Source organism: Pleurodeles waltl, chromosome 2_2, assembly GCF_031143425.1.
Source record: "Pleurodeles waltl isolate 20211129_DDA chromosome 2_2, aPleWal1.hap1.20221129, whole genome shotgun sequence".
NCBI classification, from domain to species: domain Eukaryota; kingdom Metazoa; phylum Chordata; class Amphibia; order Caudata; family Salamandridae; genus Pleurodeles; species Pleurodeles waltl.
The window spans coordinates 745708658-745734834 of NC_090439.1; the positions used below are offsets into that span (position 1 = coordinate 745708658).

General features: G+C 45.9%; 1 protein-coding gene across 3 annotated transcripts; it reads right to left on the reverse strand.

The window, feature by feature from the left end:
- Window positions 1-1049: 1049 nt before the first annotated feature.
- On the reverse strand, window positions 1050-26150 carry LOC138282593 (uncharacterized). 3 transcript variants are annotated; one of them, XM_069220358.1, is made up of 2 exons: window positions 25960-26150; window positions 1050-5845 (listed from the first exon to the last, which is right to left on the reverse strand). In XM_069220358.1, exon 2 carries the CDS (start codon window positions 2266-2268, stop codon window positions 1183-1185), a length of 1086 nt encoding a protein of 361 aa, XP_069076459.1. In that variant the 5' UTR covers window positions 2269-5845; window positions 25960-26150; the 3' UTR covers window positions 1050-1182. The 3 variants fall into 2 exon arrangements, 2 of the variants coding, with proteins under 2 accessions (XP_069076459.1, XP_069076460.1); XR_011200974.1 differs by lacking the exon at window positions 1050-5845 and adding an exon at window positions 7430-14293.
- Window positions 26151-26177: the final 27 nt, after the last annotated feature.

Below are 26177 nucleotides of genomic sequence, written 5' to 3' on the forward strand. Positions count from 1 at the left end.
CAGGGTCGCAAGAAGCGTGTGGAAAAACCAAGGCGCAAAATAACTGCCCATGAACTGAGAAAAGTCAAGCGTGCAGCTGCCACGATGCCACTTGCCACCAGTTTGGCCATATTTCAGAGCTGCAACATCACTGGAGTGCCCAAAAGCACAAGGTGTGCAATACTCAGAGACATGGCCAAGGTAAGAAAGGCTGAAAGACGACCACCACTGAACAAGACACACAAGCTGAAACGTCAAGACTGGGCCAATAAATATCTCAAGACTGATTTTTCTAAGGTTTTATGGACTGATGAAATGAGAGTGAGTCTTGATGGGCCAGATGGATGGGCCCGTGGCTGGATTGGTAAAGGGCAGAGAGCTCCAGTCCGACTCTGACGCCAGCAAGGTGGAGGTGGAGTACTGGTTTGGGCTGGTATCATCAAAGATGAGCTTGTGGGGCCTTTTCGGGTTGAGGATGGAGTCAAGCTCAACTCCCAGTCCTACTGCCAGTTCCTGGAAGACACCTTCTTCAAGCAGTGGTACAGGAAGAGGTCTGCATCCTTCAAGAAAAACATGATTTTCATGCAGGACAATGCTCCATCACAAGCGTCCAAGTACTCCACAGCGTGGCTGGCAAGAAAGGGTATAAAAGAAGGAAATCTAATGACATGGCCTCCTTGTTCACCTGATCTGAACCCCATTGAGAACCTGTGGTCCATCATCAAATGTGAGATTTACAAGGAGGGAAAACAGTACACCTCTCTGAACAGTGTCTGGGAGGCTGTGGTTGCTGCTGCACGCAATGTTGATGGTGAACAGATCAAAACACTGACAGAATCCATGGATGGCAGGCTTTTGAGTGTCCTTGCAAAGAAAGGTGGCTATATTGGTCACTGATTTGTTTTTGTTTTGTTTTTGAATGTCAGAAATGTATATTTGTGAATGTTGAGATGTTATATTGGTTTCACTGGTAATAATAAATAATTGAAATGGGTATATATTTTTTTTTGTTAAGTTGCCTAATAATTATGCACAGTGATAGTCACCTGCACACACAGATATCCCCCTAACATAGCTAAAACTAAAAACAAACTAAAAACTACTTCCAAAAATATTCAGCTTTGATATTAATGAGTTTTTTGGGTTCATTGAGAACATGGTTGTTGTTCAATAATAAAATTAATCCTCAAAAATACAACTTGCCTAATAATTCTGCACTCCCTGTATATCCTTAGTATGTGGTACTTTAAAATAATATAACTCAGCATTTTTCACATTGTGCCCAGAAAAATATGCAAACCTTTCAAAGTATGTTTTGGAACCCCCCTGCGGTGGAGTTGGACAATGTTCCCATTGTGCATAATTAAAAACAGTTTTGGGACTGCTCGCTCTATGTATGAAATGTTTTGCTATAATTATTATGGACACCATATCACCATAATTTTCTTTAAATTGGTAAACATCTTCGTTTTCAAAGACAGTATGATATTGCAATTCAGTCATCATGGAATCGACTGTTTTCACATCGCAATCATCAGAAACAATGCTTGGTATTACTATATCATCCATTGATAGTTTGAACACATACAGTTTTTTAATAACTTCTGTGGGACCATATATATCAAACATTACTCTGCCCCAAACAATCCCATCAAGAATTGGTTCTGCGGAAATGTTCACAAATGACAAGTCTCTGTGGACCTGATGGGATGAAAAGTGTGGCTTCAAAACCTCCTCCACCAGTTCAACTGTTGATTTTTCAGGAAGAAAGTGACCATTTATTAGAAAGAAAAAGGTAATGACAAAACCAATCCAAAGAAAAAGGGCTAGGAGAGTCAAAGAGAGCCATAGATAGTTCCATGGAAAAATAAAATAAGTTTCTTTAAACCAACTTTTTAGCTTACGGGCACTTGACAAGTCAGCTGTCAAAGAGGCGAATGAGTCTGAGAAGTCATCGTTGAAGTCGGCAAAATATCCAGACGCAGTTCGTGCAAATGGTGGAGCCGTTGTCAGTGGTGGAGTTGGTGTTTCCTGTGGTGGCACACTATAGATAGCACCATCCGTCAGTGTTGGAGTGGAGTCGACTTGGTTAAATATTTCTAAATTGTTTGATGTTAGAGGAACCAATGCAAGATCATCTTCCACCCTCCCCAGGCTCGGAGAGGTGTCGGTGTTGGTATAAACGACTTGTAGAGGAACTTCTTCGCCAGTAGTGTGAGTGATTCGGGAGCTACTGGATGTTCCCCTTGTTCGGCTGTGTAGGATCTGCCACATTGTGTAGTTTGACATTGTCGATGGAGACAAAACGATTTTCTTTGGCACCTGCCAATGGTGGTAGAATTACAGTTCTGGTATCGTGTATCCCTAGTACTGGGACTGGAGCTCGATAGGAAGGGTCAAATTCCTTTTTCTCAGCGACTTTCTCACGTACAAGATCCCCAACTTTGGGAATCCAGCCGGTAGATGTTACAGGCACATCCTTGATTCCTGTAGAGGCGGCACTGATAGAAGAATTATCAACACGGAACTGTTGCAATTCCTGTACGACAGTGACACATTCATTTATGTCAAAGGGTGTTTCTGCTGCCTCCACGCCAGGACCATCAAGATCCGGAACATACATTCAAGTTCCGAATAGGCACTCATATGAAGTACGACACCCCAGGGACCTTCTAGGCAGATTATTTAGTGCTCTCTGGACTCCAAATAGGTGGTTAAGCCAACTATGACCTGTACCTAAGACTCTGGCTGTTAAGGATTGCTTTAAATCACGATTTAATCACTCCACAACACTATTTGCCTCTGGATTAAATGGAGACGAGTACTAGAGTTGGACCCCCAACGAAGCCATGGCGTCCCTGAATGCCCTTGAAGCGAAAGCAGAGCCCTGGTCCGAATGGAAAGCCGCAACCGCATATGTATTGATAAAGACTCACAAGTCTTTAATAACAGCCCGAGCGTCAGCCCCGTTGAGGCCATACCCATACAAATCTGGAGCATGAATTAACAGCGAATAAAATATACTTGTATGCACTAACTGGTATTAGGGGACCACAGTGGTCCAAGTACACACATTGTAATGGTTTGTTTGAAATTAAGAGGGGTGTCTGCGGCGGGCGCTTGGCAGTGGAAACTTTAATTTGTTGACAGATATCACAACAAAGGACATACTGCTTGGTCTCTTTGTAAAGACCTGGCCACCAATAACGGGCCTGCAGGATCGAAATTGTAGCTGCCACACCAGCATGGGCAGATGCCACCTTCTCATGCGCTGCTTTAATCAATTGCGATCTTATGTCTCTATTTGGAACGTCTCGTACACCTACGCCTGGTATCTTCACCTCAGTGTTCAGCATACCCCCCATTTGGTAGTGACACTTGTTAGGAAATCCTTTAGGATAGGGCGTACCATCAGCCGTAGCTGTCATGGCAGCCCAAATGTCTGCATCCGGTTTGGAACTCAAACGAGTCATTGCAGCTACAGTGGCCACTGCCACTGTAGACTTTGCAGCTTCATCAGCCAATGTATTTCCAGCAACGTGTACCCCAACGCGCTGGTGTCCAAGTGTATGTACAACGTGGACATTTGGTAGCGTCTCTTTCAGATCTTCTACTTTCCCCCACAGAAGTCTGTGTTTGATGGTGTTACCTTTGGAATCTCTGAACCCATTCTGGCGCCAATAATGCAGGTATTCATTAAAGGACTGGATACAATAATATGAATCACAAACAATCAGCGTAAGCTGTGCAGGATCTGAGTGTTCCAATGCCATCAGCAGAGCTTTTAGTTCTGCCAACAGTGCTGTGCAATCCCCTAGAGTTTGCGTAAAGGTATGTAGAGGACAACATTTATCACCCTCCATGTAGCCACTTACGACTGCGCAAGCAGCAGAATATTGGTGTTTAGTACCAATTGAAGGTTGTGCTGAGCCATCGGTGTACACGACTCTATGATATTGTTCAATGGGCAATGTATTTGCTGGAACTGGGTAGTCTATTTCATATTGTAAAAATTCTTGAGTTTGTAACTTTGGGTCAAAAATGTAGTCTACATCAGTGGATGTCAGAGACGTAGCACATTGTATTCAACGTGGATGTAATGCTTTCGCGTTTGGAACGCTGGTTTTGTAACAGCTCCTAGGGCTGGGATCGGAGAAACAACAATAATGCGTTTCCCTTGGGCCAGAGGTCTTTCTTTAATGACAGCCATCTGCACAGTAGTGAGAATTTTCTCCAGTGGGAGCAAAGCGTTGTTCTGCCGCTGAATATAAATGTGATTTGTATGCAGTTGGGACTGTCTCACCTTCATTGAATATCACATAGGTGAAACCGATGGCCCCAGCTATTACTCTGATGACCAAGTGTGTTTTGCTGTCCCTCGTATGTAAGTGTTGTGCTGCAAGCATGTCTGTTTGCAACTCTCGAAGAATGTGTGTCTGTTCAATTGTCCAGAATTTACTTGAAAAATCGGGACGTATTAGATCATATAAAGGTTTTATGCATATAGCATAATCTGGAATGTAAATTCTGCCAAAATTTAGGAAACCCAATAGAGATTGGAGTTTTTTTATCGTATTTGGTGGTTGTAACTGTGCGCATTTCTCTAAAAATTGTGGCGCTAGGCTCTTTTCGTCACTTGACAGCTAATATCCCAGGAACAGGACCCTGAGGAAGGCAATTCTTGTTTTTTTTAAGTTGAATTTGTAACCAAATTCAGCAAATCTGACAATAATGCGGGCTACCTGTGTTAAATGGTGTAGCAATTCATCATCCGTAAGATAAATATCACCTACATAGGACAATGCTTCAGGGTCAATCTCTACAAAATTTCAGTAACACAAGCTGCAAACAGTCCTGGGCTGTTCTTATACCCCTGAGGTAAACAACAGATTTTTTTCTGGGAGCCTAGTGCACTGAAACTTGTTAAGTCTCTACTCTCAGGCGCTGGTTGTTTTGTATTTTGTATCGCACTATATTGTTCATTAGTTCTGTGCTATGTGAATTTTGTATAACATAAGTGCGTGTATGACTGTTTAAATGTCTGTAGTCTAAGACTATTCTATATGAACGGTCTGGTTTAGGCACTGGGAATAATGGATTATTTATTTGGGAGACACAGGGTTCAATTACACACTGGAACTCTCATTGCGTGAGTATTTCTCTCACCGGAGCTTTTGCTTAATGTTTTATAGGATACTGCGGTTGCGGTTGAGGTTCACTTTGAATTGGAATTACATGGTAGGGGGATTCTTTATCCCATCCTATGTGATTTCGATATAATGCAGGTGCTTGTGCCAAAGACCATTCACTGGAATAGGATTCAGCGAGTTCCTCTGGAATAAGGGGCGAAAAGGAAGGCTTACCGACATCTTCTCCATATGGGCAGGTAAGGACAAATTCAGGTAGCCAATCTTGTTCGGCCAACAAAACATCATATATGTTCACCACGCGATCCCAAAAGATTGCGTCTATTATGCGGTCAGTGTCTCCTGACTGTAGCGTTACTTTATACACCCTATCAGGAGTGGAGACACGCATGTCCACAATTTCTACTTGTATAAAGTCATCAGTTGCTTTCACCTCCAGATGCTCTAGAAGATTCCAGTGAATTATTGTGACCTCTGCCGCGCTGTCTAGCAGTGCTAGATCCCATTTCTTGTCCTTCAAGAGGACCCTCTTCCTGAGTGGCATGTCGGACTGCGACTGCTGCCACCTTTTTCTTTATGAATTGTGTTTTTTGTTGGGTGGGTTTCTCTTCCTTTTTAACAGAAACCTCCGAAGACCATTGTGATTCCTGTCTCGGTTTCACGTACACTGTCCTTCGCTCTGATCGCCCACCTCTCTCATTTCGTTTTTCCGATGAGTCCTGAAAGGAACAAGATTGGCGTGTATCAGTATATTGACATCTATAAGGCGTTTTTATATTATCTCTATTTCTGGGATTATATCTATTCTGCGGGGGTCTCCATACGCGGAGATTCTCCCCTCTCTTTTTTAGGAGTTAGTTGCTTTTTTTCCCAGCGTTTCTGATTACCCTCAGGTGCTTGCTTGGGGGGATCTTTACTATGTTTACCCTGAAATTGTGGTTTAGATGGTCTGGCCCCTATACTATCTCGACCGATACTAGAATAGGGCCCTGCTATGATTTTGGTCAGCTTTCGTTCCTAATCCTGTTGAGGAACGTCGCGGAGCCGCATGCGCACTGCAAGCGATACCGCTTCCCCTTTAAGATTACTTAATATGATTGAGGATACTGTGGCAAAATTTCCCATCAATTGCATCCCCAAATCTAGGGCCGGGGCAGCCCATAATCATCTTGAATTTGTTTCAACACCTCCGGTAAATTGGCAAGTGTCGGTGTACCATGTGCGGTTGTATAGAGCGCGGCAAATTCCGTGCCCCTGGTATTACAGTTATCTACTGTAGGGACCATCCCAAAGGGCAAGCACATTGTTAATATTCTATGTTTATCCTGAGGTCCCATATGGGGAAATACTGCCTCCAGCGCATTAATTTTTTGTGCTAACCAAAACGGAGTTACCTCCCGTTTGGCAGGTACTTTACCCATGATCGAATGTACAGTTGCAGGGTTTATACCTGCCGTTGCTGCATGTGGATGTGCTGGAGCAGCACGTGCTGGGTTTGTATTAAGTGTTTGGATTACAAATTGTACTAATCATCTATATATTGCTGGTAATTCAGTATATAAACGACGAACCTCAGCTACCACTAAATTTACAACTGCAGGATGTAGTGTATAGGTGGCTAATAGAGGCCAGGTAGGACCATCATTACTTAGAGGACCTAACCTTACTGGTAAAATTGTGTGGGGTAGGGCGCCATCAAGCTAATTATTATGTTCTTGATAAGATAAAGGTATTTCTAAATATACGTATGCTCTGTATTGTCCAGGCGCATTTGCAGGTGTATATTGGTGAAATGTATTTGTATTCCCATCAACTGCTGGAAATGTGACCCAAGAATAGAAAAGTTCTGTTTTATAAGCTGCATGGGCATCCACCACAAATTTGACTGGACCCCCTGGGCCATTCGCTAATAAATGTGCAGTTAGAGGTTGCCTCATATTAACCGCTATATGTACCTGCTGTGGATTCCCCATTGTAGTGACACTATAATTTCATAGAAGGCACACCAAATAGGGCTTTCCTTTTCAATTTCAAGCTTGAACAACCTCCAGCTGCAAATAGGATAGCCTATGCAGCTGGGGTGGAAATCCTTAGTACCCCGGACGTCTCCGCATATGGTATTGAGGTGTCATTATATATAATGAGACAGAGATACTCCGGAGGACCCGAAAATTAGAGCCTGACCAAACGTGGCGCACCATGTCACGTAGGCTCTCATTATTCTAAGAAGACTACTGGATTTTGAGCGGCAGAATCGCCTGCGGTGTGGGAGACTGAGTCCAACCCACTACGGGTGACACCTGACGGTCCAATCTAGGTTTTGCTCCGGCTAACTAGCAGTGCCTCATCTCTACCAAAAGATAGTGATGACTGGGCAGCCAAGCGTATGACATACTAGGTTTCTCAGGGAAGTCGTGGTCACTCAGGTCGCATCCGGTTCTCTCATCGACTATTCAGTCTCATATATAAAATGACAAACAGAGGCAGTATATGTTTCAATAATGGGTTTAATAAAACTACTGTATCTTAGATAGCTAAGCGTGAGCTGCAATAACCAGGATGACACAACATGACAGTATTAAAATTGTGACGAGAAGAGTGAAGCATAAAAACAACGCTATCATATTGTCACTATGATCAATGGACTATTTCCTAACTAGGTGGTAATTCAGCACAGCATGGTAAGCTCTAATTCTGCCTTTCAGGTTCCCCTGGGAAGACATCAACCCCCATACCTGAGCAAAGGCCTGTGGTCTGCGTTAACATCTGTAGCTAAGCATTCAGCAATCAGCATACAGTTGTGGTTCCCTGGCTGGTATCTCCCTCTAACGTGTAAGGGACAAGGAAGTGTTTATATAATAACAGCTGATGTTCGGAGAAAATGTCCCTACGTAAGGATGTGTATTTTCTACGAATGTTGGAGACTAAACTTCTATCACGCTCACCGGGAGGGTTGGCTGGGTGCCCTAGAGGATGACGATTGGCGAGATGCCCTGATGGCACCCCCGTACTATAACCATTTCAGCTAGACTACAGCTGATTGAAACTTACATTATGCCTATCTCACCCCAGCCAGACTACATTGTGCAGGTCTCCTTCCTAGACCCGCCTGCCCCTGCTGCTCTGCTACGCCCGCAGATTTTTATCATATGGTGTGGTCATGTCACATGATTCGATGTTACTGGATGGCCATATTGGGGGAGCTTTCGGAGGTACTGGGCTGGGAGGTAGAACTTCCCCTCCGAGTTTACTGCTTGTGGTCCTGGCGGGTGCGTGGCTCTAGGGCTGATAAAGTGTTCTTTATCACCACAATAGAAAAACCTGGCTCTCCTGGGGACAATGCAGTGGCAGAAGGGAGTAGACTGGTGTGTGCAACAAGAAAAACTTGTGTTTGAGGCAAGAGGCTGCCCACTGAAACATGAGCGGGTATGGGGAAAGTGGTTGGGTCATCTGGGGTGAACCAACATTTTTTATGTGTGCTACCTGGCTCCCCCAGTCACTGCCTTCAGCCGTGTGGAATTTATTAAAATATCTACTTGTCTGTTGGACAGGTTGTTTTACAAATCTGCTTGTCCTGTAAAAAAAATCTACTTGTCTCGTCGATGCTATGTAGTGCAGCGACAAATTATGGCAACTATATAATTATGTGAGTTCTTATATTAGCCCTTCCATTATGGCAGGGCTCATAATAAAGTAGGGTTTCAATACTAGCAATTCCCTTAAGAGAATATTTGTTAAGAAAAAAAGCTGCGCAGCACAGCAAGTTACTGTGCTGCACTGCATGTTTTCTGTGCTGCATGATAGGGAAATGGCAGAAATAGGCTGTATTGAAAATTGTACAACACATTCTTGTCTTTTTCCTGCACTGGTGCACGATGTGCTGTCTAGCGCCAATGCAGACACCTTTGAACCATGCTGCAAGGGTGCCTGTAAGTAGGATTGTTTTTGTGCAGGAAGGAGCTCCTTCCTGCACAAAAACAATCCTGAGAGGCATTTTCTTCTTTCTATGTATGCTGTAGAATGCAGCACACGTAGAAAGAGTAAGTAACGAGTAGTGTAGGAAGCTGGCCCAGTGTGTGGTGGACACCTATGGTGTTACACCTTATACTGGGTCCAGGAAACCCTTATTAGATAGTGTTACAGTGTCTAGGAAGCCAGGACTCTCTAGTGGTAGCTGTAGTGGGCAGCAAAGACTTATCTAGGAGAAGTGTGAAGTACTTGCAATACCAAGGTAGTCACACAGTAGCTTATCACACATGAAAGGAACCACACACTGTTGCAAAAATAAAGGTACTTTATTACAGGAACAGCAAACTAGATTACTATGGTCAGACCCCCAATAGTACAGGCCCTATAGGGGGGCAAACTTTATACTAAAAAAAGTGGAATGCGCAATTGGGTCCTCCTCCAGAGGATATGGAGTAGTTAGCCAAAGGCTGAGAGAGAGAGTGGAACCCCAAGAGGTAAGCATCTAGAAGACCCCTAGCCACCAGGAGAGCAGAGGTATGCCCAATTGGGTCCTCCTCCAGAGGATATGGAGTAGTTAGCCAAAGGCTAAGAGAGAGAGTGGAACCCCAAGAGGTAAGCATCTATAAGACCCCCAGCCACAAGGAGAGCAGAGGTAAGTTAACTGGTCATCCCATAGGCTAACATGGGGACTCATAAATGGATTATTGCAAGAACAGGACCAGGCCAATGGAATTCAACAGAAGATTCTGGATGAAGAGGACCTTCCTAAGAAGGGGACAGAGTCTGGTCCACACAGGAGTGTCCAGATGGGGGTTCACCCTTCTGTGGGTGAAGATAAGGATCGACGGTGGTGGATGAAGTCCAGCTGTGGAGTCCAAGTCCATAAAGACACCTAGAAGCTGCCCCTTGACTGATGCCGGATTGCAGATGGGTCAGTAGGCAGGAGGACCACCAACAAACACAAGCAAATGCAACTGGAGCATTGGAGATTTTCTGAGCTGAAGAGGACCAGCGAGGTCCTGGGAACTCAACACCAACCAAAAGAAGACAGGAGAGTCGGCAGAAGCAGTTGGAACCCCCACAAGCAACCCACGGGCAGAAGGCACAGTAAGTCGCAGTGAGGCCCAGGCAGCACACCTGAAGAGGAGTCCCACGTTTCTGGAGCAGCACAGCGGGACTGTCCTTGCAGAGGTAGAGTGCTAGGGGCCAGGGCTACCTGGAGCCTGAAGATCCCTTGGAGCAGGAGTCAATAAGCCTTGGCTGTTGCAACAGTCGCGGTGCACAGGAGTTGTGTCTTGGAGGAAGAGGCAAGGGCTCACCGTCTCCCAAGTTGGACGGAAGGCAGAGAGGACCCAGAAGACCCCTCAGAATCATCACCTGTGTTGGAGAATCTTCGCAGGTCCAGAGGACAGCAGATCCCAGCAGACAGATGTCATTGCCTTAGGGACCTGCAGATTCAGGGGAGCGACTCCTTCACTCCAAGGAAGATTCCTTCTTGCTTCCTTGGTGCAGCTGAAGTCTTGCCGACCCTACAGGATGCATATCCATGGAAATGTTGCAGACTTCTGACAGAAGCTGCGGAAACAATGTTGCAAGGAGAGGTCTTCTTGGCGCTGCAGTCTTGTTTGGTTCCTGTGGAGTCCAGCAGAGGTTCCGGTGACCAGGAGCAGAAGAGGTTTTTGCAGTGGAGTCTTGCACACCAAAACTGGGGACCCACCTGCAAGGGAGTCCCTAAATAGCCTAAAAATGTGCTTGGTCACTTTGCAAAGTGACCACCTATCAGAGGGGTTCATTAACGTCATCTGCCTAACCTGACCAGTCACATGCTCCCAAGGGCCTCTGCCCATCTTGATTTCAAGATGGCAGAATCAAGTGGCCCCCTGGAGGGGCTCCGAGCACCACTATTGGGGTGGTGATGGACAGGGTAGTGGTCACTCCCCTTTCCTTTGTGCAGTTTCACACCAGAGCAGGGACCGAGAGCCCCTGGTCAGATGCAAACCGGATTTTGCAAGGAGGGTACCAAATGTGCCCTTCAAAGCAAGCTACTGGTGTGGGGAGGCTATCCCTCCCCAGCCTTGTAACACCTAATTCCAAGGGAGAGGAGGTTGCACCCCTCTCCCACAGGAAATCCTTTGTTCTGCCTTCCATTGCTTGAGCTGGTCAAGTAAGAGGAGGGCGGAATCCTGTCTGAGGGACTGCAGCTGCATGTGCTGCTTGCAGACCCTGTTAGACTGGTGTGAGCCCAGAGTGCATGTAAACATGCCCCCAATGCTGGCATTAGTATTAGGGTATGATTCAGACATGTTTGATACCAAACATACCTAGGTTCTCAGTTATCATTACGTAGCTGGACCATAGGTAATGACCTATTGCCAGCACATAGTAAAAATGGCTTCCCCACATTTACAAAGTCCAGGGAATTGGAACTGGAGTTTGTAGGGGCACCTCTGCTCTTGCAGGGGTGCCCACACACACAGGGACCTGCACCCTGCCCTTAGGGCTGGAAGGGCCTACCGTAGGGGTAACTTACAGTGACCTGGTGTAGTGACCAGCAGTGAATGGCTGCAAATGGCAGGCCTGCAGACACAGTTTGCATGGGCTCCTATGGGTAGCGTAATACACGCTACAACCCATGTGGGACCCCTGGTATACCAATGCCCTAGGTACCTAAGTACCATAAACTAGGGACTTACAGGGGTACACCAGTATGCCAATTGTGGGGTGTAAAGAGTACAAAGATAACCAATTTTAAAGGAGTGAGCACAATCAATGCGTTGCATTACTCTAGATTTATCAAGCCAGGCTGCCTGGCTTGATAAATCTAGCTTAAGAGTTGTGTATCTTAACTTGTTGCGTGGCGCAGGGGCGACACAACTCTTTTATAAATATACCCCTTATTTTGCCACCTTTCTGCAGAGCTACATACTGGGGCTGAAGTAGTGGCAAGCAATAATTCCAGGGTTGGAACGCCCTTTTGAGTCTGTGCAAACCTACTTACTTGCATGTTTTAGGGGTTGTCAACGGTTCTTCTCTAATCTTTTCACATACCTAGAAAGGTAGAACACTTACTACTGAAAAGGGTGGAAGAACATCTTCTTCCAGGTTTGAGGGAATAAATTGGTTTGAGGGAAAATGAACTTGTAAAATCTCAAGTGATTTTCACATAAGCAAACCTACACAAGCATTTTCGTGGTGCTAAAATGCAGTTCACAAATATTTTCAAGGAGTACGATTTCCTGGCCTTCTGTAAATTCTTGTCCATCCATTAATGCAGTAAATCAGCATTAATGCAGAGACATATACCACAGGTGCACTTTTGTGCCTTTTTTATGAATTAGGGGCCAGATGTAGCAAAGGGTTTTTCCCATTCTGTGTCAATGGGAAAATGTGTTTGTACATATGGCCCTAGGTCCCTAATTAGGTCTGGGGTTCACCAAGATCTTTTATTTTTATTATCATCTGTTTCTATGTGTCAAGTGGCTTTACTGTGAGTGGCAGCATTTTGCTCTTTCACAAGGAGCATATTAGTACACGCACTAAAAGTGGTTTTGTTCAGTTCCTGGGACTACTGTGGCAATGTGTGCTTTTTCAGACCAAAAAATATTTTTTCTTTTGCCAATGTGTATTATAATGGTGAGGGCTCAACAGCTCCTACAACAATAAACTTTAACAAAAATGATGTCAAAACAAAGACCCGCATTGACAAAACCAAATGTTTTACCATCAATATTAGACCTATTGGCTTAACCAATGCATATTTTCATGTTTCCCATAATCTTGTTTAAACTGGATACACTGATTTTCCATTATGAATATTTTCAGAAATACTAACGTGCATCAAAACGTTTTGCTAGAAATGGTATACTAACATTTAACAGGAGTTGGTTTAGCAAGATTTTTTTTTTCCTAGGTGCATTTTTTGTGAACATTTTATTTTGAAACAGAAGAATCATCAATCTTGCTTTCAAGCTACTGCAAATATTTGCATCTTATCAAACAGCATTCTGGGAGCATTATACTCAGGCTCGTATTGGTAAACTTTGCAAATGTGCATACACATTTTTAAGCTGGAGCCTCTCTCAGTAGTGCAGTCCGAACTTACAACATTGCCTTAGTGCACTCACCTTAATAACAAATGCTTTGTGTTAATGAACCATAAATACAAGTTTGAACAGCATTAACATATGGGTACAAATATTACTTAAACTGCAGAAAATTCCCTTCCCTGATCCATAATGGGGTCCTGTAAACTGGCAGCCAAATAGTTTGGATCCACTTGTCCCAAGGACAAAATGAACATGAAAACTTGCTATCTTTGACCCCAAACACTTCCACACCCCTGTGCCTTGTAACAAAATATCCAGTTTTCTGGTTACATGGTGTCCTTGTGGATTATGCCTTATTGTACCAACTATGTGGTTTCTTTGCTGTGAAAATGCAATAAAATAGGTTATCAAAGGGTCTGGAAAATCTAGCCCAAGACGAATTTTGGCATTTTTTTCTGGACAGGAAAATAACAGTTTGTGCAGTGTATCTTCCGGGGCTAGTGAATTCGGTAGCTGATTGGGAGGTCTCAATTTCCTCAGAACAGAAGCAACTGCTTACTCCACAGGTCTGTATTTCTACATCTCAGCCATCTACGGGGTACCATACAGGTGGATCTGTTTACCTCTTTGTTGAACTCCAAACTTCCTTGGTTCTTCAGTTTGAGGTGGACCAAGAAGCTGAAGAAGTGAATAATTTTCCTTCAGACCTAGTCACTTCTAAAAGGTTATGTGTTTCTTCCTTTTGCAATTACCCTTAATATATCAGTTCAGGTCAGGAGGGACAAAGCTACTCTGGTCCTAGTCACGCTATTCTGGAATCACAACTTTGGTAACTTCAACTTCTTGACCACTCTGTAGGCTTTCCTAGGGTTCTTCTCTGTTTTCCACACATCCTGTGCAGCCACTTGGAAAACCTACAAGTTGATTTTACAGTGTTATTTTTAGCTGATGGCATGGAAGATTTCAGAAAATGTTGGAAGGTCCTACGTTTGCAAAAAGCACTGTCTAATATAAAAAAACCTTGGGCTCTGGCCACTAAAATAAGTTATAACCATCCATGGTCAGTCTGTGTTGCCTGGAGTTTGGAATAGCAGAATGATCCTTTTTCAGCGCCTCCAGTTCAGGTGGAGAATGTTCTTGAAGGCCTTTTTTCTGAGGAAAAACATATAGGAACATTAACATATCAATCAGCCATTTCAGCGAGTTATGGTTTACTTCAAAGTCCGTGGGGAAACATTTTTGGTAAGTAGGATGTTGTGATCTCTCCCTATTAAGGTTACTCTTAAACCTAGGTATTCCTTTTTATGGGATGTTAAAATAATTTTGGATTTTTTCTTACAGTGGTCAAATAACATCAATTTGGCTTATGTTTCCTAAGGAGGCCAGCACACCATGAAAACTGCAGATTGGTCTCAAGAGTCAACTTTGATAACATATTATTTTAATCATTTTGTTAGTTGCTCTCTAGGTCTGTGATATCTTACATTGAATGGAGGTGCAGACAAAAAAAGAGGAAGCGTTCTCTCAATCAGGACTATTTATACAGGAGCAATGATGTCACTGACCCTCTATTGTATACTGTGGCACGGAATGCATAGTAGGTTAAGCTTGTTAACGTTTGGACATGCAAGATGCCATGTTTATTTATTATATGCTTTGTTTTTTTGTATGTATTGCTTTGTTAACTCTGGTGCTGAGAGGGTCAGACCAGGTGTAGGAGGCTGGACTGGCTTGTAGTGAGTACCAAGGGGTACTTACACCTTGCACCAGGCCCAGTTATCCCTTATTAGTGTATAGGGTGTCTAGCAGCTTAGGCTGATAGATAATGGTAGCTTAGCAGAGCAGCTTAGGCTGAACTAGGAGACGTGTGAAGCTACTACAGTACCACTTAGTGTCATATGCACAATATCATAAGAAAACACAATACACAGTTATACTAAAAATAAAGGTACTTTATTTTTATGACAATATGCCAAAATATCTTAGAGTGTACCCTCAGTGAGAGGATAGAAAATATACACAAGATATATATACACAATAGCAAAAATATGCAGTATAGTCTTAGAAAACAGTGCAAACAACGTATAGTTACAATAGGATGCAATGGGGAAACATAGGGATAGGGGCAACACAAACCATATACTCCAAAAGTGGAATGCGAACCACGAATGGACCCCAAACCTATGTGACCTTGTAGAGGATCACTGGGACTATTAGAAAATAGTGAGAGTTAGAAAAATAACCCTCCCCAAGACCCTGAAAAGTGAGTGCAAAGTGCACTAAAGTTCCCCTAAGGACAAAGAAGTCGTGTTAGAGGAATAATGCAGGAAAGACACAAACCAACAATGCAACAACTGTGGATTTCCAATCTATGGTACCTGTGGAACAAGGGGACCAAGTCCAAAAGTCACAAGCAAGTCGGAGATGGGCAGATGCCCAGGAAATGCCAGCTGCGGGTGCAAAGAAGCTTCTACTGGACAGGAGAAGCTGCGGTTTCTGCAGGAACGCAAAGGGCTAGAGACTTCCCCTTTGGAGGACGGATCCCTCTCGCCTTGTAGAGTCGTGCAGAAGTGTTTTCCCGCCGAAAGAACGCCAACAAGCCTTGCTAGCTGCAAATTGTGCGGTTAGCGTTTTTGGATGCTGCTGTGGCCCAGGAGGGACCAGGAGGTCGCAAATTGGACCAGGAGGTAGAGGGGACGTCGAGCAAGACAAGGAGCCCTCTTAGCAGCAGGTAGCACCCGGAGAAGTGCCATAAACAGGCACTACGAGGATGCGTGAAACAGTGCTCACACGAAGTCGCACAAAGAAGTCCCACGTCGCCGGAGAACAACTTAGGAGGTCGTGCAATGCAGGTTAGAGTGCCGTGGACCCAGGCTGGACTGTGCACAAAGGATTTCCGCCGGAAGTGCACGGAGGCCGGAGTAGCTGCAAAAGTCGCGGTTCCCAGCAATGCAGTCTAGCGAGGTGAGGCAAGGACTTACCTCCACCAAACTTGGACTGAAGAGTCACTGGAGTGTGGGGGTCACTTGGACAGAGTTGCTGGATTCGAGGGACCTCGCTCGTCGTGCTGAGAGGAGACCCAAGGGACCGGTAATGCAGCTTTTGGTGCCTGCGGTTGCAGGGGGAAGATTCCGTCGACCCACGGGAGATTTCTTCGGAGCTTCTAGTGCAGAGAGGAGGCAGACTACCCCCACAGCATGCACCACCAGGAAAACAGTCGAGAAGGCGGCAGGATCAGCGTTACAGAGTTGCAGTAGTCGTCTTTGCTACTATGTTGCAGTTTTGCAGGCTTCCAGCGCGGTCAGCAGTCGATTCCTTGGCAGAAGGTGAAGAGAGAGATGCAGAGGAACTCGGATGAGCTCTTGCATTCGTTATCTAAAGTTTCCCCAGAGACAGAGACCCTAAATAGCCAGAAAAGAGGGTTTGGCTACCTAGGAGAGAGGATAGGCTAGCAACACCTGAAGGAGCCTATCAGAAGGAGTCTCTGACGTCACCTGGTGCACTGGCCACTCAGAGCAGTCCAGTGTGCCAGCAGCACCTCTGTTTCCAAGATGGCAGAGGTCTGGAGCACACTGGAGGAGCTCTGGACACCTCCCAGGGGAGGTGCAGGTCAGGGGAGTGGTCACTCCCCTTTCCTTTGTCCAGTTTCGCGCCAGAGCATGGCTAAGGGGTCCCTGAACCGGTGTAGACTGGCTTATGCAGAAATGGGCACCAAAAGTGCCCATGAAAGCATTTCCAGAGGCTGGGGGAGGCTACTCCTCCCCTGCCTTCACACCATTTTCCAAAGGGAGAGGGTGTAACACCCTCTCTCAGAGGAAGTCCTTTGTTCTGCCATCCTGGGACAAGCCTGGCTTGACCCCAGGGGGGCAGAAACCTGTCTGAGGGGTTGGCAGCAGCAGCAGCTGCAGTGAAACCCCAGGAAAGGCAGTTTGGCAGTACCAGGGTCTGTGCTACAGACCACTGGGATCATGGGATTGTGCCAACTATGCCAGGATGGCATAGAGGGGGCAATTCCATGATCATAGACATGTTACATGGCCATATTCGGAGTTACCATTGTGAAGCTACATATAGGTAGTGACCTATATGTAGTGCACGCGTGTAATGGTGTCCCCGCACTCACAAAGTCCGGGGAATTGGCCCTGAACAATGTGGGGGCACCTTGGCTAGTGCCAGGGTGCCCTCACACTAAGTAACTTTGCACCTAACCTTTACCAGGTAAAGGTTAGACATATAGGTGACTTATAAGTTACTTAAGTGCAGTGTAAAATGGCTGTGAAATAATGTGGACGTTATTTCACTCAGGCTGCAGTGGCCGGCCTGTGTAAGAATTGTCAGAGCTCCCTATGGGTGGCAAAAGAAATGCTGCAGCCCATAGGGAACTCCTGGAACCCCAATACCCTGGGTACCTCAGTACCATATACTAGGGAATTATAAGGGTGTTCCAGTAAGCCAATGTAAATTGGTAAAATTGGTCACTAGCCTGTTAGTGACAATTTGTACAGAGAGAGCATAACCACTGAGGTTCTGGTTAGCAGAGCCTCAGTGAGACAGTTAGGCATCACACAGGGAACACATACATATAGGCCACAAACTTATGAGCACTGGGGTCCTGGCTATCAGGGTCCCAGTGACACATAACAAACATACTGAAAACATAGGGTTTTCACTATGAGCACTGGGCCATGGCTGGCAGGATCCCAGTGAGACAGTGAAAACACCCTGACATACACTCACAAACAGGCCTAAAGTGGGGGTAACAAGGCTAGAAAGAGGCTACTTTCTCACACAACCCCCCCCCCCAAACGAAGGACAATAAGGCTAACCTTGACCAGTTGAGACTTTATTGTCTAAGTGGTGATAAGTAGAGAGTAGCTCTGCAATAGATTGGTTACTCCCTTTATCATCCACTATATGGTTACTTCCCTGTGGGGATGTAAACCACCCTGTTTGAAGTTTTTTAGCTAAGCAACAATGTGAAGTTGTATTTTCAGAGTTTCTATCAGTAAGTTTTAGTTTAGAGCAGTGGGAATTGTCCACTGAACCTATTTGTAGTGATGGAAATGCCAGACAGGGATGCTGTCTCAGAAAAGCCATAGCTGGGCAAAAACTTTGTCCATATGCCTGGAAGAGAGAACAGGGATGCTGTTTCTCTTGGGTTGGAGCAGGGCAGGGATGCTGTCCTATGAGCTCCACACTAGGGCAGGGATGCTGTCCTAAGTGTTGTGAGGCAGTGCAGAGTTTCTGCACTAAAGTGTCTCTGGGAGGGTTGGAGGGATGCTCCATGTTAACTAAAATGGTGCTCTTTTTGTCACCAATGTTAGTTATCCCATAGAGAGGTACTTCTACCTCAGGGAGTACAGCTTTGCCAGCTGATGCTTCCCTTGGAACAGGTACCACCCCAGGAGAGGTTTCTCCCACCACAGGGATGGTATCCTGAATGGCAGGGTGGTTAGGGGATACTGTGATACCCTTTTTACCTGTTGATGGAGAGGGATCCTGAGTTTTCAGGCCTTCTCTCCTTTGCTTTTTCATTTCAGTAGAAATGAGAGGGAACAATTCCTCGGGGATGGCCAGCATGGCTGCATGGGCATAAAACTCTACATCAGCCCAACCCGAGGCCTCTAGGTCATTACCTAAGAGACAGTCTACAGGTAAGCTAGGTGATACCACCACCTGCTTAGAGCCAGTAACTCCACCCCAACTAAACTGAATTATAGCTAAGGGAAGAAACTAAGTGGAGTTATGGACATCAATAATCTTATACTGTTGTCCAATGATGTGTTGATCAGGGTGCAATAGGTTTTCAGTCACCAAAGTGATACTGGCACCTGTGTCCCTGTAGGCCAAGGCCTCAACACCATTTATTGAAACTGTCTGCCTGTACTTATCCATTGTAAGGGGACAAGCAGCCAGTGTGGCAAGGCCAATGCCACTAGGTGTGACAGAAACTGTCTTGGGACTGACTACCCCAGTTTCTACTATGGACCCATAAGTGAACCCAACTACACCCTTAACTTGACTGTTGCTAGCAGTCCCACCACTAGTACCACTACTGCTAGGGGCACTAGAGCTTGATGTATTGGTGGTGGTAGGCTCAGGGGGTTTACCTGGACAGGACTTATCCCCTGGCCTATGGCCTCTGTTTTTACACACAAAGCACCAAGGCTTTTTAAATTGTGTAGGTTGAGAAGAAGAGGAAGAATTTGTTTTATTCCCACCCCCTGAAGAGTGTTTAAGATTTGAAGTGGGATCTTTGGTTTTACCCTTATCCCCATGCTTATCTTGAGATTTTTCACCATCTTTCTTCTTAGTGTTCTCTTTGTCACCCCCTGTATGAACTCTTCTGTTCACCCTTGTTCTGACCCATTTGTCTGCCTTCTTTCCCAATTCTTGGGGAGAGGTCAGATCAGAGTCCACCAAGTACTGGTGCAACAAATCAGACACACAATTATTAAGAATATGCTCTCTCAGGATCAAGTTATACAGGCTGTCATAATCAGTAACTTTACTGCCATGTAACCACCCCTCCAAGGCCTTCACTGAATGGTCAATTAAATCAACCCAGTCTTGTGAAGACTCCTTTTTGGTTTCTCTGAACTTTATCCTGTATTGTTCAGTGGTTAAGCCATAACCATCCAGGAGTGCATTCTTAAGAACTGTAAAATTATTGGCATCACTTTCTTTCACAGTAAGGAGCCTATCCCTACCTTTTCCACTAAATGATAGCCATAGGATAGCAGCCCACTGCCTTTGAGGGACATCCTGTACAACACAGGCCCTCTCAAGTGCAGCAAACCACTTGTTAATGTCATCCCCCTCCTTATAAGGGGGAACTATCTTATGCAGATTCCTGGAATCATGCTCTTTTGCAGGATGACTATGGGGAATACTGCTGCTGCAACCATGGGTTTCTAAACCCAACTTCTGTCTTTCCTTCTCTAATTCTAAAGACTGTCTATCCAAATCCAGCTGTTGCTTTTTAAGCTTCAGTCTGGTTTGTTCCACCCTCAACTTATTGAGTTCCCTTTCTAACAATCTGTCATCAGGGTTGGTGGGAGGGACATTTCTAGATACAGAGGTATGATGGGAATGAACAGAAGGAGACCTGTCCCTTACAGAGGGCACCCTAACAGCTTGGCTAACAGAAACATCAGTACCACTGTGGTGTGAGTAAATGCTTTTGCTATGATGTGAGACAACACTATTTGTATGGTGTGGCTCTTCATCATTACCAACTATGCTAGACTGTCTTGTAATGGGAAGGCTAAGAAGTTTCTTTCCTGAACCTTTACCTGGGGGAGTCCCTGGATCAGATTGAGAACCATTAGCTACTTTTTCAACAGATGGGGCACTTTTAGCCTTATCTTGTTCTCTAAGCATGTTAAGTAACAGTTCCAAGGAAGGATTCTTCCCTACACTCAAACCTCTCTCTATGCAGAGACTCCTTGCTCCTTTCCAGCTAAGGTGATCATATGCAAGTTTGGACAGATCAACATTTTGGCCTGTGCCAGACATTTTTTAGAGAGTGTTAAAGTGATAGCAAAAGAGAAAAAAAAGTTTGTCAGAGCTTTTAGAAAGACAGAGAAAAAAACTTTTTAAACTTTTTAGAAAGTTTAGAAGTACTTTTCAGCACCTAGAAAAGAGTGAAAAGAGGAAATGCAAAACTTTTTGGCTATGTGTATATACACTGACCTTGTTGTGTATACTTTTCTCTCATGAAAAGTACAATGACAAGAGTGGTAAGTAGTCTCAAAGCACTTATCCCACCACTGCACAACCAATGTAGGAGGCTGGACTGGCTTGTAGTGAGTACCAAGGGGTACTTGCACCTTGCACCAGGCCCAGTTATCCCTTATTAGTGTATAGGGTGTCTAGCAGCTTAGGCTGATAGATAATGGTAGCTTAGCAGAGCAGCTTAGGCTGAACTAGGAGACGTGTGAAGCTACTACAGTACCACTTAGTGTCATATGCACAATATCATAAGAAAAGACAATACACAGTTATACTAAAAATAAAGGTACTTTATTTTTATGACAATATGCCAAAGTATCTTAGAGTGTACCCTCAGTGAGAGGATAGAAAATATACACAAGATATATATACACAATAGCAAAAATATGCAGTATAGTCTTAGAAAACAGTGCAAACAATGTATAGTTACAATAGGATGCAATGGGGAAACATAGGGATAGGGGCAACACAAACCATATACTCCAAAAGTGGAATGCGAACCACGAATGGACCCCAAACCTATGTGACCTTGTAGAGGGTCGCTGGGACTATTAGAAAATAGTGAGAGTTAGAAAAATAACCCTCCCCAAGACCCTGAAAAGTGAGTGCAAAGTGCACTAAAGTTCCCCTAAGGACAAAGAAGTCGTGTTAGAGGAATAATGCAGGAAAGACACAAACCAACAATGCAACAACTGTGGATTTCCAATCTAGGGTACCTGTGGAACAAGGGGACCAAGTCCAAAAGTCACAAGCAAGTCGGAGATGGGCAGATGCCCAGGAAATGCCAGCTGCGGGTGCAAAGAAGCTTCTACTGGACAGGAGAAGCTGCGGTTTCTGCAGGAACGCAAAGGGCTAGAGACTTCCCCTTTGGAGGACGGATCCCTCTCGCCTTGTAGAGTCGTGCAGAAGTGTTTTCCCGCCGAAAGAACGCCAACAAGCCTTGCTAGCTGCAAATTGTGCGGTTAGCGTTTTTGGATGCTGCTGTGGCCCAGGAGGGACCAGGAGGTCGCAAATTGGACCAGGAGGTAGAGGGGACGTCGAGCAAGACAAGGAGCTCTCTTAGCAGCAGGTAGCACCCGGAGAAGTGCCAGAAACAGGCACTACGAGGATGCGTGAAACAGTGCTCACCCGAAGTCGCACAAAGAAGTCCCACGTCGCCGGAGAACAACTTAGGAGGTCGTGCAATGCAGGTTAGAGTGCCGTGGACCCAGGCTGGACTGTGCACAAAGGATTTCCGCCGGAAGTGCACGGAGGCCGGAGTAGCTGCAAAAGTCGCGGTTCCCAGCAATGCAGTCTAGCGAGGTGAGGCAAGGACTTACCTCCACCAAACTTGGACTGAAGAGTCACTGGACTGTGGGGGTCACTTGGACAGAGTTGCTGGATTCGAGGGACCTCGCTCGTCGTGCTGAGAGGAGACCCAAGGGACCGGTAATGCAGCTTTTTGGTGCCTGCGGTTGCAGGGGGAAGATTCCGTCGACCCACGGGAGATTTCTTCGGAGCTTCTAGTGCAGAGAGGAGGCAGACTACCCCCACAGCATGCACCACCAGGAAAACAGTCGAGAAGGCGGCAGGATCAGCGTTACAGAGTTGCAGTAGTCGTCTTTGCTACTATGTTGCAGTTTTGCAGGCTTCCAGCGCGGTCAGCAGTCGATTCCTTGGCAGAAGGTGAAGAGAGAGATGCAGAGGAACTCGGATGAGCTCTTGCATTCGTTATCTAAAGTTTCCCCAGAGACAGAGACCCTAAATAGCCAGAAAAGAGGGTTTGGCTACCTAGGAGAGAGGATAGGCTAGCAACACCTGAAGGAGCCTATCAGAAGGAGTCTCTGACGTCACCTGGTGGCACTGGCCACTCAGAGCAGTCCAGTGTGCCAGCAGCACCTCTGTTTCCAAGATGGCAGAGGTCTGGAGCACACTGGAGGAGCTCTGGACACCTCCCAGGGGAGGTGCAGGTCAGGGGAGTGGTCACTCCCCTTTCCTTTGTCCAGTTTCGCGCCAGAGCATGGCTAAGGGGTCCCTGAACCGGTGTAGACTGGCTTATGCAGAAATGGGCACCAAAAGTGCCCATGAAAGCATTTCCAGAGGCTGGGGGAGGCTACTCCTCCCCTGCCTTCACACCATTTTCCAAAGGGAGAGGGTGTAACACCCTCTCTCAGAGGAAGTCCTTTGTTCTGCCATCCTGGGACAAGCCTGGCTTGACCCCAGGGGGGGCAGAAACCTGTCTGAGGGGTTGGCAGCAGCAGCAGCTGCAGTGAAACCCCAGGAAAGGCAGTTTGGCAGTACCAGGGTCTGTGCTACAGACCACTGGGATCATGGGATTGTGCCAACTATGCCAGGATGGCATAGAGGGGGCAATTCCATGATCATAGACATGTTACATGGCCATATTCGGAGTTACCATTGTGAAGCTACATATAGGTAGTGACCTATATGTAGTGCACGCGTGTAATGGTGTCCCCGCACTCACAAAGTCCGGGGAATTGGCCCTGAACAATGTGGGGGCACCTTGGCTAGTGCCAGGGTGCCCTCACACTAAGTAACTTTGCACCTAACCTTTACCAGGTAAAGGTTAGACATATAGGTGACTTATAAGTTACTTAAGTGCAGTGTAAAATGGCTGTGAAATAATGTGGACGTTATTTCACTCAGGCTGCAGTGGCCGGCCTGTGTAAGAATTATCAGAGCTCCCTATGGGTGGCAAAAGAAATGCTGCAGCCCATAGGGAACTCCTGGAACCCCAATACCCTGGGTACCTCAGTACCATATACTAGGGAATTATAAGGGTGTTCCAGTAAGCCAATGTAAATTGGTAAAATTGGTCACTAGCCTGTTAGTGACAATTTGTACAGAGAGAGCATAACCACTGAGGTTCTGGTTAGCAGAGCCTCAGTGAGACAGTTAGGCATCACACAGGGAACACATACATATAGGCCACAAACTTATGAGCACTGGGGTCCTGGCTATCAGGGTCCCAGTGACACATAACAAACATACTGAAAACATAGGGTTTTCACTATGAGCACTGGGCCCTGGCTGGCAGGATCCCAGTGAGACAGTGAAAACACCCTGACATACACTCACAAACAGGCCTAAAGTGGGGGTAACAAGGCTAGAAAGAGGCTACTTTCTCACACCAGGACAGAAAGTTGGACAGGGCACCAAAATAATAATACCCTCCATTAGCAAATCAGATAGCCTAAAATGGCCCACATTTACAATTTGGAACCGTTTTGAACTTGTAAAGGCCTGCTACGTAGGTGTTTTGTATGGTATGGAGTGGGAAGCATGCATTTGTGCTTGCTTCTGGCAATGTTTGTGGTAAAATCATGGAAATGAACAGTAAAAACCAGCATACAAGACAATAAAACAGGCCTACACACAACCAAGAAGCAGGCCCACAAACTGACCCTTCAAAACAGCCCTTTGAGCCACCACCGGCTATTGTATCCTAATTATCTTAAATGTTTTTCCCCATCCTGCTTTCTTCCCCTTTGCCCTTTCCAATCCCTGTCACCTGAATATTCCAACTGTCACCTTGTGCCACTCAGCTGACTGGAAGGTGGTGTTAATAAGAGACTGGAAGATTTATATCATGAGAGAAATATCTTCTTTACAACACCGGGTCTCGCGCTGGTGGCACCCAGTGCGACAAGCTTTTCTGGTGTCCCTCCATGACCTCAGCCTCGGATTTCCTCACTACCACCCAGCAAAAGTGCCCCTTATCTCTTCATAACTCCTCTCACATGCATTTAATCTATTTTAAAGCGCTTGTAAGGGCTGGCTTTACTAAACCACCTCATTCTCTTCACATAGAATACAGATCTGTTCTTTGCGGCAGGCACATTAACCCTCTAAGATACTTCACCAGAGTCAAAACTACCACTAGACAAAACTCTGATACCCCTCTCTAGCAGGAACCTTCATCACAAAGGTTATCCTGACATTGTTATTACTGCCAGGAAGCTTAAGCTAATTAACTCTGCAGTAGGTGCTTATAAATGTTAAGTTATTGCTAAACACAGCGCCCCATCCCTTCCTGAGGTCAGTGCCCCCCTCCAGGCCAGCGCCCAGTGCGGGTGCACGTGTCGCACTACCCTAAATTCGGCCCTCCTTTGGGAATTGACAGATTGCCCTACAGACTAGCCCGGCCCTAGAGCTTACTCATAGAGATGTTAGTTATAATCTACGTGTCTTTTATAGAATCGAGTCTTTCTGACACGTAGTATGGGAGACTGTACAATCTTTGTTGCACAAGAATCGCCGTTTACTTTTAACCTGTTCTCAGAATACGTTCATACTTTGGCTCGGGAAATGCGTTCGTAAAATGCCTGGCTTTTCAGCATTTTCGAAGTGGCGCTTTTGTACTGGGCATATTACTTCCCCCTCCCTTAACAGCGGGAGATGTACAGTACCGCATGGCACAAGTCTGAACGGTGCATATAACAGGATCAAACATCAGACTTGAGAGACAACTGCCAGGCCGCGGCCGAGACGACAGACATAATAAGGTGCGCTATTTCTTCTTATCAATGCACCTCATTGATGTGTTGTCTGAAACACAGGTGTCTCACTCGAATACTTTCGGCATTTTTACTTTCCCTACTCTAGTCGCACCCAGCGGGATGCGTGTCACAAAGCGACCGGCGCTCTCAGACCACCTCAACACCAAGGTGTCCCTGCCAGAGGGCTCCCCAACCCTGCCCTTCTACTCTGATCCGATTAGTCAACAAACACCTTCATGTCTGGGTTGGGGAGACTGTGTAAGTGGCCCCAAACTTGCCCACGCCTCATCACTGCTCCTACTCCGGTCGTCAGGACCCCGACAGTGAGAGGCTGGCAAACTCACCGATTTAGAAAGAGATATCAGGGGCTATAATGCAGGCCCGTGAAAACTGCCATGCTCGCCACCCTCTCCCCAGACACTGCCTACCGTACAGTAGTCAGCCTACATCCCTGGGCTCCGGTGCGGCTGCGCCTGTTGCACTATTCATACTACGTCCCTCCTCTGACTCACTGGTCTACCACGTCCCCTTCTGCACCAGCAGCTCCCACTGTCCTGCTCTGAGGGGTGGCTTCTCCTCCTCTACCTGCTTTCCAGAAAAGCTCGGCTTCCTCCACAGACTACGTCGTTCGGGGTAGTTTGTTGGGACGCCCCCTTCTCCATGCGCTGAGTAGCAGAGCGCAGCCCTGAACGACCTGCGCGCCCACAAGCCTGCTCGCCCGGCAGACTCTGCGTGGCCCTGGGCCGTCTCTTCTGGGCGGATCCTTCCTCTTCCGCCCAATGGCTCCGCTAAGGGGCGGCACA